Below are 14,982 nucleotides of genomic sequence, written 5' to 3'. Positions count from 1 at the left end.
CCATGACATTCGAGTCAAGCTTTTAGGCCATTATCAGTTACAACCATGTGTGAAGACACCAACGTGAATGTCAAGTGTGTGTGTCTATTTTTAAAACACTCTGGTTTAGGGACATTGTTTTTTTTATATCAAATGTGATTTTATTCGAGTTAATGATAGGATGTGTCCTCTCAGTCTGAACTGATAAAAAAAAACTGATATGAGGGACGGGTGGAGTGGCTTTGTCTTTCAAAAGAACCCGCTGAATTGGTAGAAGGATCACTCGCTTGCCAGTATGAGATACATGTCTGCTTCAAAATAAATATCAAGACATGTTGTTCATACCTCCAGGGCAGACATAGGCAAGTGTTTACAAAAGATGATGCTTGTTATCTTTTTGACCTAGCTGTGCTATCCACTTGTGTCACAATTTTGAATGTGATTCTGTCAGTATGGGGTGGCAATGTCTGCAGAGGGTAAAAAAATTCCCAGAAACTAAGAGTTTATTATCAGGGTTAAATATGTCAGAGAGAGTTTTGGTGTATTCACCATTTTGGTATGTTAAAAGTTTAACTTTAGAAAAGCATCATTCTACAAAAGTTTCAGTATACTGTGATATTAAATGGATAACCAAGACTTCAACACAATGCATGATGTGTCAATACAAATCTCTTTTAAGAATAAATGCACTGCATGGACCATTTTATCGTTGTTATAATAATATCCACAAAGTATAGCCTATAGACAGTTGAGAGATAAAGGACAGTGTATTTTAGATACTGTGACTGATCACTATTTATTTAGTTTATCAACATTTTTTACCCTTTTGTCTTCACTAGGTAATTTGAATGGTCCTATGAAACAGCGAAATATTCCACAGTTGTTAAATTACCATGAAATCATAAAACCGTTTGCTTAATCATAACAAATGTGGAATTCTATTTATATATTTTATATATTTATAAAATTAATAGCCTATTATAAATCTACAAAAACTGATTTTAGTAAAATTTTAGTACAAAAACTGTAATTTTAAAAGTAATTTAAAGAGTGTGCAGCAAACCAATAACACTTAGTGGCCTTTGTTGGTAAAACCACTAAAAGTGTGACACAAATCTATGTTTTGAGATTTTAAAGCCGGGGTGCATGAGTTTTGAAAAACACTTTGGAAAAGGGAGTCGCTAGGTACCAAACACACTTGTAGCCAATCAGTAGTAAGAGGCGTGTCTACTAACTGACATGGTTGCCTTGGTTGCGTATGTGTGGGGCAGGTCTGTCAAAAGAAGGTCCAGGTTCTATTGGGGTAGCGGCGTGTTTCTTAAAGTGATTTCAAATGTCAACATTGACTTCAGAGATCATGCACACCACCTTGAAATTTGGATCAAAACTAGTTTAGACTTATTGGGGCGGTTTCCCGGACAGGGCATATCCTAGTCCCAGACTAAATGCATGTTTGAGTTGCTTAAATTTAAAAACACCATGGCCTGACTAATTTTAACATATATCGGTGCCTTTTATTCTCAAGATGCACACCTGTAGTGTTTTTTGTAGGGTATGTTTGTAAAACTTCTTAAATGACTTAGTATAAATAAGGCCTCCTGGTTTAGCCTAATCCCTGTCTGGGAAACCGCCCCATTGTGGCTTTAATATTGTAGCATTTCTGGCATGTGAGAATAGTGGCGTCTGCGCCTAATGTCCAATATAAATAGTGTGCCTGGTGCATAACTCCAAGATAAAATAGTAGCCTATAATAGTAGCATAGAGACCGCACTCAGAGACTGAATCAAGTACAAAGACTGTACTAAAGTACCGAAAAAATAAAACTGGCCATGACAAACACAAGACAAAAGTTTCGGGCCTAGCCCATCATCAGTGTCGCAACTTTGGCCTGTTGTATTTTTTCAGTACTTAAGTACAGTCTTTGTACTTGATTCAGTCTCTGAGTGCGTCTCTATGCTACTATTATAGCGTTTCTGGCATGAAACATTTTGTGTTTCATCTGTAATTGTTATTGTAAATTATTACTATTATTGCAGTAGCCTGTTTCCAGGGCCGCCTTAACCTAATGTGAGGCCCTGGGGCTGAGAGGTTTTGTAGGCCCCCCATACCCTCGATTTATAGTCTAATTTTTTAAGTGTAATTTTTAGGTAATCTACATTACAAAATGCATTAGTTTCTTTCGAGACATACAACAGTGAGTTTTCCCTCTTTGACCCAGAAAACACCATAATATCATTATTAACATATCTACTACTTGAGCATAAACACAAGACACTTTATTTAACAAACACACAGCAACTTGTGGTGATAATAAAACCGAAATGTGTGAAAGTATATATGTTTATAAGCTTTATGTTTATATAGGTTTTGGAATATACAAATTTGCAGAAAATTCATTGCCACTCACTAACCAAATGCTCAGCACAGTTTTAAAAATATAATAAGTTAAAGTTAGTTTTAAAGTGAAAATGCATTCATGATAACAAAAGATAAGTCTTTATAGACAAAATCTTATTTTTTAAACAGTTATTTATTTTGTAGGCTATTGAAGATATAGTATGCATTGTATTTAGTATGCATACATAAACGAACAAGCATGAATATGCACACAACAGACAGGGAACATACCTGTGTAAGATCTTTAGATAAGGAGATTATAAATATGAATGGTGCTATCAGGGGATGATCATTTGAGATGGTCTTGTCGCTCTTTACTTTAAGCCTTGCACCTTTACCGTTGCATGTCGTTTTTCTAATCTAAAGCAACAGATGTGTGTACTGTGAGCTAACGTCGCGTCAAACTACATCGCTCCAGCTGCGCACGCGTCACTGATATAAACGCGAGTAAACTTAAACTTTATAACAACTAACAGCATTATGTGCGCGAACTCTTTTCTTTATTTGGCGGCATAGTTTGTTGCGCACGCTTGGAGAGACTTCTGCATGCCAGAGACTCAGCTGCACGTCACAAGCACAGAGAAAGCGAGCACGCGCGCGAAAGAGAGAGAGCGAGCAGGCGCGCGAAAGAGACAGAGAGAGACCTGCACCTCACTGGTGCTTATTATGAAATTTCAGAAATTACTCTTTCATTTGTTGGCGGATTATTTCCCGTTTCTCTGTCACACTCAGTCTAACGTGCAGGAATGTCAAGTTGACAACGAGCACTTAATTACATTACGCGGAATAGAAAAATCTGACTGTTACGTCTGACATTTTATTTCACGGTAAGTTACAACGGACCAATCAGCAGCCATGTAACGTGCAATTACAGTGATTGACAGAAAACCTGACAAGTTACAAAACAAAATGACATTTTCAGCTCATCATGAACGCGAACATGTGAGGCCCTTGAACTTCGGAGGCCCCTGGGCTTCAGCCCAGGTAAGCCCGTGCATTAAGGCGGCCTTGCCTGTTTCTATTTATTAAAATAAATTTAAACTACTTTAATATTATGTCTTCTTTAAAAAGAGAGTTATATAAATTTTAAGGTGCACATTATATTTACATCCCTGCTCAAAAAGGGCTTTAAATGAGTTTAAAAGATTTAGTGAATCACTTCATAATGGGTGATAAACTTTTATAGTCAATATTTATTCCTGATATATATCATTTGTGACATCAAATTATTTTGATCAGTTGTGCCAGGAGGGCCCTGGTTTTTATAAAATAAATAATTTTTATCATAAATTCTGTGTACTTAAATCTCAGAAAAATAATGCTACTAACCAACAGCACTATATTTAATAATTTTATATGTTTTGTTTTGTTTAAATTAAAATGTTACGTTTTACCATGTTTTATGTCTTTTTTAAAAAATCTCTATGTTTTATAAATTTTCTTTGGGGGCCACGAAATGATGCACCGTATTCAATGGGGGCGCACACTGAAAAAGTTTGAGAACCACTGACTTAAATAATGTCAATATGTTATTTTTAGCCACATATAGTAAAAACGTATAGGCTACTGCAGTATTTACAGTTTACTAATTCACTCTAGTTAAAATACAGAATATTGTAGTATAAATTAAAAATAATTATTGTAATACACTACTGTGGATTTGTTTACTACGCTCTTCGTGCAAGAATAATGTGACCGCTAGGGGGCGTTTAGTATGAGGTCACACTGGTCGGTATTGTTTCCGGGTCTTCATTTCATCGCCATTTTACTGATGAGAATCAGAAACCGATAAGGTAGGGGAACGAAACGTGTATGTGAGTCGTCATTAAACTTTTCTAAGAGTATTTTGCTTCTTATCGACATTAGATGCAACGATCAGTGAACTAAAAGATGTTATGCATTTAAGCCGCGTTTAAATAAAGTTGCGTATAATCGTCGCCGTAAGAGTAGATGTGAAGACGTTAGGCCGCACCTCTGCAACATCAACAGTTATTAAATCTATTTACATTAATTCGTGACCTACCTCAGGAAAAGGACAGAAAAACATTTACATAGAATGGCGTTATTAATAAGTGGGAATGCATTTTAAGAATAAGTGCGCGTTTCTTGACGGAGTTTGCATTCGTTGAATATCAGTGTTTCAGCTTCAGTCTCTCTCTCTGTCTGTCTGTGTGTGTGTGTTTGTGTTGTGCAGTTCAGATCACAGATATAACGTTAACTCATTCTCGTTAGATCACGTAAATGTTTATGTCCATTTAAGGTAGTAGAGTTATGAAATTCGTTGAAGTCCACACCACAACTATTACACAAGGGAACGATATCATATAGTGAACACGTTCAAAGCGTTTTTCAGCTAATAAAATATGTAACATTGGCAGCCAGTCAGAATCAGTTTGAACCGAAAGGGCTCGCGCATTATATGAATCTGCAACGCGTGAGCTTTGAATAAGCATAATGCTTGGTATCGGCACATTTATTGTTTTTAGCGTGGACGGGATTGCCTTATTTGTTTTGTGTGTGTGCTTGCAACATGTATATTTCATGCGCTTTTTTCTGTGTGTGTTTTTTTTTTCGATTACGGTGTTGTATAATTATAAGTTTTGTGTATTATGTAAATGGCTCCAGGCATAGAAAAGGGAGTGATGTGGGACCAGGGAGGACAGCCCTGGCCTCAGTGGCCGCTGGGATCACAACAACAATGGATGCAGTCTTTTCAACATCACCAAGATCCAGGTGAGAGCTTTTATATTGTGTAAAGTTGTTTTACGCTCACCAAATAGTTTGAGTTGGTTATCTCTGGGTGGTGGTATTATTGAGTTTTCATTCAATGCAACTTGCATGCATATTACGTATGTACAGGTCAAGTGGATTGGGCTGCTTTAGCACAAGCATGGATTGCACAGAAAGAATCAAGCGGTGGGGTTCCAGATCTGCCGAATATTCAGCCCAACGGCCAGGAAATGCCGAACATAGAACCTCCTGGCCATAATAACCATGGAAACTTTCCTGGTGATTCAAATTTTGGCCGAGTATGGCAGCCAGAGTGAGTGTGTTCGTGAAGTGTGTCTTTTTCTCCTTGTTTTTTAATTCCCATTAAACCAAAGTAGTCTCATTAGACATACTGTTGTAATTCTTTTATCAATGTGAGGTCACATTTAACTAAGACCTATTCCTGGCTTTACTAGCTAAGCATTGTCTTAAGAAAATTTTCTTACTTTAGCAGGTGATCATAGTATGCAGTACTTCAAAAATTGTTTAATTTGTATCATAATTGCTTATTGTTTATAGAGTGGGGGATGCATGGCCAGCCTCCACCACCGCTTCCTCCTCCAGAACCAGCATGGATTCCTCCTGGGCAGGGACCGATGGATGTCGTAAACCCATCGGAGGACAGCAACAGTCAAGATAGTTTAGAATTTCCTGGAGACCCCCACCATAGAGGCTTTCCTCAGAACAATCATGGCTTTGGCGGTCAGCCTGAACCTTTCCCTATGGGGGTCAATCAGTTTGATTATCAGGTATGGTTTAAATCTAACAGATATGTGACCCAGTCTCTGAAAACCCAGTTTAAATTATTTTTTGTTATTTACTGTTTTCTGAAAAGGTATGATGTAAGAAATACTGTGAAAATATAACTTTGATATTTTTAATATTGACTAATTGAGGCCATGTCAGACATTGAAATCAATGCTCATAAACGGATTTTAACAGCGTCACATACACATAAAAAACCTTCCTTGTAATGCTAATTAGGGATGCACCGAATATCCGGCCACCGAAAATTTTCGGTTTTCGTCCGAAAGACTTTTATCACCGAAACAATATGACTCGAAATGTTGTGATGACGCAAACAGAAACTGCGACCTGCACATGCTTGTCTGTGGTGTGGACGTACAGTCGTGCTCAAAATGATTCATACCCTTTGTAAATATGACCAAAGAAGGCTGTGAAAATAAATCTGCATCGTTAATTCTTTTGATCTTTTATTAAAAAAAATCTACAAAAATCCAACCTTTCATTGGAGAATAACAATTTTTAATGGGGGAAAATCTCATTATGAGAGAAATATTTTTTTCTAATACACACTGCTCACAATTAATCATACCTTTTTAATCAATAGTTCATATTTACAGGGTATGAATAATTTTGAGCACGACGGTATTTAACCTCAAAAAGGTGTTAAAGTGAGCAGCTTTGTGTACGGACAGACACACATGCAGTTGAATGTGTCCAGTTTAGCTCCAGTCAGACGTGATCATCACTATGCCCTTCAAAGATCAGAACTCGTGGTGTGTAATTTTTAGAGAGAGTTGCATTAATGTGTCTCATACTGTAGTCTATTAACATACATTTTCAGAATAAAGCAATGAAAAACAACTTAACGTTTTTATGTATAGCGACTGTTTATGCTGTGCCCTCGGTGCATACACAGAGAGACGCGTTTTAAAAAGCAAGCGAACATAAAATCTTTGTTCTTAACAGGGCACATACAAACAAAATGATCTCCACAGTATTATTTTTCTAATAAAAACATTTCTTTATGAAGTGTATCTATAGCTTACAGTCAGAAACCAGTCTGTGCTTATTTGGTCTTAAGGAGACAGTAACCTCAATTAACCTACTTAAAGGCAGGGTAGGCAGGAATTATCTAAAAAACTTTTTTACAAGTTTGTCTAAACTGTCTTTGTATGCAAATGCATGATTGAAATGTGGGTACTCTGAAAGAGAGAGTGTGGAACTCGAGTGTCTGTAGACCTCTCACGACTGTGTTAAACACAGTTAATTATTTCCATCCGGGACGAAACATATGATTAGCTTGCTCAAATATCACTCTCTCTCGCGACCATGGCTCCACCCGTTGCTATGGGATCTGCCCAGACATGCGCACACCCGATTGATTTGAACGTGCACAAGGCAATACGAAGAGCAATAGTACAGCAGAGAAATAGCATTCACAACTCACAGAAACTGCATTCACATCTTACAGTACCTGCATATCCAGTCAGCGAAGGCAAAAAAGGAATAAACGAAGCAATCAAACGAGAGTAAATATCGCGTGGCTTTTCCTCGAGTCGATGATGCGGTAGCGGTATTGTCTGTGGAGTGTAGTCCTCGTCAGAGTCAACAATGCTTTCATCACAGAAACTCTTCCATGCAAAACACTGGCTGAGTGAGTACTAAAAGCCATCCGTTTATAAAAGCCATCTGTTTATATTCCTAGTGATAAAGTTAGGTGTATTATTACATGTGATTGTGACTTGATGTTATTACATGCACCGCGCTCCTTCCTCTCCGCTTGTCTGAGGTAATTCGCGCGTTCATGTGTTTTGGGGGCGTGGCTTAAGAAGAAACCCAGAAAGGAGGGGGTGGAGTGAATGGAAAAGTTAGCTGTGTTTAAAACAGTGCTGAGAGCTCTACAGACACTCGATTTTTATACTCTCTTTTTCAGAGTACTTACATTTTACTTATGTATTGATATATAAAGTCAGTTTAAACAAATTTGTAAAAAAGTTTTTTTAGATTATTCCTGCCTATCCTGCCTTTAAGTTTGTGTCATTAATGTTATTCAAACAACCCAAGACAAAGAGAAAATCACTTCTGTAGCTCTAAAAAAGAATAATTATATTTAATTTATACAATAAAGACAGTGTTATTATTCATTTAATTCGATTTATATACCTAATGCTAATTTCAGACCTTACTTAATGTGCAACTTGGTTCTTTTTTAAAAATGTTTGCAATTTTTTTTATTTGTTATTAGATTCCCCCCCCCTTTTTTTGCTCATCCGAAAAATGATCCAATCCGTGGTTCAAAAACCGTAATGTGATCCGAACCGTGTGTTTTGTGATCCGTCTCACCCATAGTAAACTTAGTACACAGTAATAGCCATAAATGCAATGCTACTAATAATTGGCATAATAATTTCTTTCAGTGTTTTCTTGGTTTCCTCTTTTTCCGTTTCGGCCAGGAATTTTCAATTTGGTGCATCCCTAATAACATTTCTGTTTAATGTTTATATATTCTATTTATTATTTATTACTCTTTCTTCTTAGCATGGAGCAGCACCAACGGGGACAGCATATGTACCGCCCTCTGCCGGTTTTCACGCACCATTCTGGCCTGATGGGCCTCAGAGCAGAAGAGATCGACTTCCTGCCTTCAGACCAGAACGCCCCAGATCCCCCAACCAGCTGGGAATAAAACCAGAGGTGGCACCTACACTAGGTTAGTTAAAAAATGAATGGGTTGCCATTTATTAAACCGCTAGTGTTAAGGATATTACAGAATATATGGTTGTGACAACGTCTTGGTTCCTGATCCAGATGCTGTTAAAAGAAGAACCTTGCCTGCATGGATTCGGGAAGGCCTTGAGAAGATGGACCGGGAGAAGCAAAAGAAGATTGAGAAGGAGAGGATGGAGAAAGAGCGCGCTGAAATGGCAAATAATGAAAGGGATAGCGATACGGTAGAGGAGGAAGGTGATGGGCCTCGGGTGCCACGCAAAAGCAAATTTGTAAGCATCTTTTTCAGTACCTGTTTACAGGGAAGGAACCTGCTGAGGTTACTTTGGCAACTTTTTTCTCAGGGTTCACTGACACACGCAAACGTCTGTTGACATAATGGTGGTCGTCTTCAGTCATTTAAATTTAGTTGTCTTGCTTGCTTGGTCACATTATCTAAAAATTCCTGTCGGCGCTTAAGTCATCCACAAGCGTGCGGTTTTTGGTCCAACCATTTCCTCCTTATTAATTTAGGACAGTGACGATGAGGATGGTGATGAAGAAGATGGTGCTGGAGAGGATGGAGTATTAGGAAGGAAACATGAGTTTGGTGGTAGAGCTTCTCCACTCGTTCAAGAGGATCCGAATGAACCAGAGATGACCGAAGAGGAGAAAGAGTTTCAGCTGGTCTTTAATGTTTCTTCTGCATGAACGCTTATCATTCACACTTGACTTTATTCTCACCATGATTTCCTTTAATCGCAGATGTTGATGACTAAAACGCTTCTCACTGAAGTTCTCCTAGAAGTCACAAATGAGGAGATCCTGCTGCTGGCGAAAGAGACGCATCGCAAAGCCACTAAAGGTCTGCTCCTGTTCACTTTTGTCTATGCAACTGTGCCTTCAAGTTTAATTCTGGGGAAGGGCCACTATTCCACAGATATTACACTTGCTTATATTTTGACTGATATATGAAGCCTATTTTTTCTGACTGATGCACCATGGTAATACTGCATTGCAAGCAAAAAATGAAATTCATCATCAGCCATTCTCTGCTAATGCAACCGAAGATGAAAACAAAGAATGGAGGGTGGGTGTAAACGGTCATATAGATGCATAAATGCAAACTTCTCCTGTATGTCAAGAGAACTTTCACAGGGGTCCTTCCTGAAACTCTTCCCACATTAACTTTTTGTTAAACGAACAGGACAGCTTCTCATTTTGAACGTGTTTCTGCATTAGTACAGACTGGTTCCTCCTCCACTGTTTGCCTTCTTTGTGTGATAACCTTCTTCTTCTCTCCATCTTTTATTTTATTTTGATTTTTTTTGCCAAAGGCAGCTCTTGTGAATAGTGCATATGTGTACCCTCATCTCTAGAGACTCTTGCCTATGAGAAAGTCGTGGATGTATGTGTTTTAACATGTTGTTCCTGTTGTTGATGTGAATCAAAGCTCCTGCAAAACAGCTGGCACAGTCAAGTGCACTGGCTTCTCTCACCGGCCTCGGTAAGTGTCTATTCGTTTTTGATCGTCGGGGGGTTGGGGGGTAGTTCGGGGAAAGTGCAATTTCAGAGCTTAGCTCTTATTTATCTCCTTTCTCGACTCGCTAATGAACTTTGTTACAAGCCCAAGAGTTCAAGCAGCAGATTTTCTCAATGGTTAGCTTTCAACACCAGTGTCATGGAGTTAACGCCAGAGATTGAGAGTGTTTTGATGAGGTTATTTAAAGCATGCTTCATTACGCAAGGTGGGCTACTGTAGATTAATACGGTCGAGTGGATGAAGAAGCAAAAACGACTGTAAATGTGCTGCTATGAGTGATGTCTGCTATAAGAAGGGGGCTTTGTTGCCGCAGGCGGGCTGGGTGATTACGGATCGGACGAGAGCGAGGATGAGGAGCCGAGCGCCAAGGGTTCAGACTCCTCGGACACGGATGACGAGGAGCTGATGCACCGGATTCGCCAGAAACAGGACGCCTTTCGTCGCAAAGAAAGGGAGCAACAGGAGAGGCTGGCACTGGAGGCACAGATTATTAAAGGTACGTACATGTATTTTGCTCTTGTTTTTGAGCCGAAACTTTACAGAGACATATTGGGCACACCTGAGACTTGTATTACATCTTGTAAAAATGGGTATAATCGGTGTTCATTAATCTCCCTATCCAAGTTTGATTCCTATTCCTAAAAATATTTTTAGGTTAAAGAATAAACTTGTATTGACATTTCTTGCCTTGCTGCCTTTTATAAACGTAAACATACCTGACTAAACAGGGAGAAGAATAGGTATTTGAACATGTTATTTTGCGGGTTCTCCCACTTGGAGGTCGTGGGGGGGTCTGGGGTTGTCATCGTGGGTGCATGTCCACTCGGAGACATAATCTAAAAAGTAGTCCAGAGGTCACAATGTATGATTTTTTTTAACTTTATTTTTATGATACAGCTGCAAATAAGTATTTGAACAACTGAGGAAGTCGATGTTAATATTTGGTACAATAGCTTTTGTTTGCAATTACAGAGGTCAAACGTTTCCTGTAGTTTTTCACCAGGTTTGCACACACTGCAGGAGGGATTTTGGCCCACTCCTCCACACAGATCTTCTCTAGATCAGTCAGGTTTCTGGCCTGTCCCTGAGAAACATGGACTTTGAGCTCCCTCCAAAGATTAGTTATTGGGTTTGGGTCTGGAGACTGGCTAGGCTACGCCAGAACCTTGATATGCTTCTTACAGAGCCACTCCTTGGTTATCCTGGCTGTGTGCTTCGGGTCATTGTCATGTTGGAAGACCCATCCTCGACCCATCTTCAATGCTTTAACTGAGGGAAAGAGGTTGTTCCCTAAAATCTCGCAATACATCCTCTCCTTTAATACAGTGCAGTCGCCCTGTCCCATGTGCAGAAAAACACCCCCAAAGCATGATGCTACCACCCCCATGCTTCACAGTAGAGGGATGGTGTTCTTGGGATGGTATTCATCATTCTTCTTCCTCCAAACACGTTTAGTGGAATTATGACCAAAAAGTTCTATTTTGGTCTCATTTGACCACATGACTTTCTCCCATGACTCCTCTGGATCATCTAAATGATCATTGGCAAACCTAAGACGGGCCTGGACATGTGCTGGTTTAAGCAGAGGTACCTTCTGTGCCATTCATGATTTCAAACCATGACGTCTTAGTGAATTACCAACATTAACCTTAGAAATGGTGGTCCCAGCTCTCTTCAGTTGATTGACCAGCTCCTCCCGTGTAGTTCTGGGCTGATTTCTCACCCTTCTTAGGATCATTGAGACCCCACGAGGTGAGATCTTGATGGAGCCCCAGTCCGAGGAAGATTGACAGTTATGTTTAGCTTCTTCCATTTTCAAATTATTGCTCCGACAGTGGACCTTTTTTCACCAAGCTGCTTGGCAATTTCCCTGTAGCCCTTTCCAGCCTTGTGGAGGTGTAAAAAATTTTCTCTAGTGTCTTTGGACAGCTCTTTGATCTTGGCCATGTTAGTAGTTTGATCTTGGCCATGTTTGTAGTCCACCTGGACAGGTGGACAGGTGTCTTTATGCAGCTAACGACCTCCAACAGGTGCATCTATTTTAGGATAATAAATGGAGTGGAGGTGGACATTTTAAAGGCAGACTAACAGGTCTTTGAGGGTCAGAATTCTAGCTTCAAGTACTTATTTGCGGCTTTATCATACAAATAAATAGTTAAAGGGTCATATATTGTGATTTCTGGATTTTTTTATTATGAGTCTCGGGGTGGACATGCACCTACGATGACAATTTCAGACCCCTCCATGATTTCTAAGTGGGAGAACTTGCAGAATAGTGTTCAAATGCTTATTTTCTTCCCTGTAAGTCGCTCCGAACTAAAAGTCGCATAAGTCAAAAATGCGCTTTGAAGAGGAAAACGCATATATAAATCGCACTGGACTATGTTGCATTTATTTAGAAAATGATTTCACAAAATCCAAGCTGAAGAACAGATGTTTAATCTGTAAAGGCAAGTTATTCAAGTAAAACATAGCACAGAACAGCAGGCTGAATTGGTGTCCATACATGTAACATAAACAGTTATTTACACGACACAATAGCATACAGAACATGCCTGGGAGGCTGAATAGGCTAAATTAACACAAGCCAATTCATGTTAAAAAAGGTCCCAAAGTCGTTCCGCATCACTGAATTCATTGAATTACATAAATACAGGAGCAGCATATAGCGGAGTCTTGGGGCTGTATACGTAATGGTTTCTCTTGGTTCATTTGAAATAATTTTGACATAAGTCGCACCTGACTATAAGTTCCAGGACCTGCCAAACTATAAAAAAGTGCCACTTACAGTCCAGAAAATACGGTACTGTGGTGGGATAGATCAAAATGGTCTGTAATACCAAAATGTATACCTTGAATGCTACACAAGCTTGGTGGATATTATGGTGTTCTGTTGTATGACGGCATTAATAAGTTGTCTTTGTTTTTCAGAAGAGTTGGCATCAAACAGAGAAAGGGCAAGTTATGAGGATGACCATTCAGATTCCAAACACAAACAGGAAGTTAGGGAAAAAGAGGCGGAGCCTACAGTAGAGCGACGCAGGTCACGTAGTGAGCCAGAGGTTAGTGAGGTCAAATGGGCAGCTCCAAGCAAAGAGCGTAACGGAGGAAGTGCCAGCCCCTCGCCAAACAAAAGACGCAGCCGAAGCTCAAGTTCCAGCTCTTCCAGCACCCGATCCTCTTCATCTTCCTCATCCTCTCGCAGCTCCTCGCGTTCCTCCTCTCCGCGAAGGAAGAGGCGACGCAGCCGGTCTTCCTCCCGCGGTAATCGTAGGCGCAGCCGAAGTCGCAGTTCTCACAGACATCGCTCGCGTGACAAGGGCAGAGACAAGAGGCGGAGCAGCCGCACCCGCAGCACAGAACGTTCCTCTCGTCACAGAAAGCGCAGCGGTTCGCGACAGCGCAGATCAAGCAGAAGCCGCAGGAGCAGGTCCAAGGCCAGTCGCAGCCGCAGCAGAGAGAGGCGGCGCAGCAGGGAACGCAAGCGCAGCCGAAGTCGAAGTACGAGCCGCAGCAGGCGGAAACAAAAAGCTTCCAGCAGGGACAGAGAGAAGAGGAAAGAGAGAAGCCGGAGTCACGAGAAGGATAAGAGGAGGAAAGACAAAGATTTGGATAAAAAGAAAGACAAACAAAAGGGAAAGGATAAAGGGGGGGATAGCAGCTCAGTAAGGGAGGAAGACGACAACGGCAAATCGAAAAGAAGAAGGGAAAGCGAGAACACAGACTCCCACAGTGAACGGTTCTCTCGGCAAGACAGCAAAAGTAGCAAGAAAGGCTCCGCCAAAGCTAGCAGAAAGTACTCTGATTCAGAGTCCAGTAGGAGCAGGTCCCCTTCCCCTGAGGTTAGCAAAGAAAAGAAATCTAAAAAATCTAAACGTAGTCGATCAAGGTCAACGGAAAGATCTCACAAGTCTGGTAAGAAGGCAAGCCGCAAACACAAGTCTAAGTCACGATCAAGGTAGTATCCATTTTACTTTCTTTTCCTTTATTGTTGAACTGTTTTATCTGGCTGTGTGTGAATGATCCGTTTGATGTAGCTTGTTTGTTATCATTATTGTGTGCTGCAATTCAAATCAGAGTATAAATGGTACATTTAAATATTCACTCATGCCCATGTTGTATGTGTAATTAATTGAATTGTCCACAAAAGGTGGGTTTTGCCTCCTAGGTCCTGTTTTGAGATGTTTTTTGGGTTGTGATATGTTCTTGTGATTACACTAATGGCCTGTCCCATGTTTCTCTTTCAGGTCCACATCTCCCAGCCGGCGCAAGCGCTGAGGTGCACTGTCTACCTCTGATCTGTGTACTTCTTTTAAAATTCCATGAGTTAACAGGCATGTCTCATTATCGAGGCAACGTTGTAGGTGAACTCTCCACTCCAAATCCCCCCACTCCCCCTATTTTGTAAATACATGGTATTTTTAAGTGTTGTCTTCAAAACTGAAGATTTTGAATGATAGATTTTTGCCTTGTATTATGCAAGACTAAACATTAAAGTAGTCAATAGAATCTTGAAACTGTACCATTTTAAAACACAAAGGAAACACAGGAGGAAATAAATTCTCGTTTAATGTAAATTGTCAAATAAAACAATGATTCTTTCTGTTTGATATGGTCTGTTTTTTTTTTCTTTTGAAGTCTTGTCATATTTGATCCTGTCTGTAAAATCCTAATTATGAGATTAAGAGCATCCAAGTTTGATTTCAGTCTTAATTTCAGTTTTTGATATGGTCGGTCTTAGTCAATATTAAAGAGATTAAGGTTATATTTTCACAGAATGTTCTTTACATTATGGTTGATTTAAGGGGGATTTATGTAGAAAAGTAAGTTGGGTTTTTACA

At 39.8% G+C, this 14,982-nt stretch overlaps 1 protein-coding gene across 3 annotated transcripts; it reads left to right on the top strand.

The window, feature by feature from the left end:
• The first annotated feature begins 4,043 nt into the window (after nt 1-4,043).
• pnisr (PNN-interacting serine/arginine-rich protein) lies at nt 4,044-14,751 on the top strand. Of its 3 annotated transcripts, none has more exons than XM_073872270.1 (12): nt 4,044-4,169; nt 5,002-5,109; nt 5,236-5,422; nt 5,669-5,894; nt 8,431-8,602; nt 8,701-8,891; nt 9,133-9,285; nt 9,364-9,463; nt 10,052-10,105; nt 10,455-10,637; nt 13,073-14,099; nt 14,389-14,751. In XM_073872270.1, the coding sequence occupies exons 2-12, from the start codon at nt 5,019-5,021 to the stop codon at nt 14,417-14,419; spliced, it is 2,415 nt and encodes an 804-aa protein (XP_073728371.1). In that variant the 5' UTR covers nt 4,044-4,169; nt 5,002-5,018; the 3' UTR covers nt 14,420-14,751. The 3 variants fall into 3 exon arrangements, with proteins under 3 accessions (XP_073728371.1, XP_073728373.1, XP_073728372.1); XM_073872272.1 differs by having other exon boundaries at nt 4,049-4,169; nt 13,076-14,099; XM_073872271.1 differs by having other exon boundaries at nt 4,166-4,186.
• Nucleotides 14,752-14,982: the final 231 nt, after the last annotated feature.

Source organism: Misgurnus anguillicaudatus, chromosome 10 (genome assembly GCF_027580225.2).
Source record: "Misgurnus anguillicaudatus chromosome 10, ASM2758022v2, whole genome shotgun sequence".
NCBI lineage: Eukaryota > Metazoa > Chordata > Actinopteri > Cypriniformes > Cobitidae > Misgurnus > Misgurnus anguillicaudatus.
The sequence above is the reverse complement of the archived record's forward strand: the minus strand, read 5'-3'. Positions and strand labels throughout refer to the sequence as shown.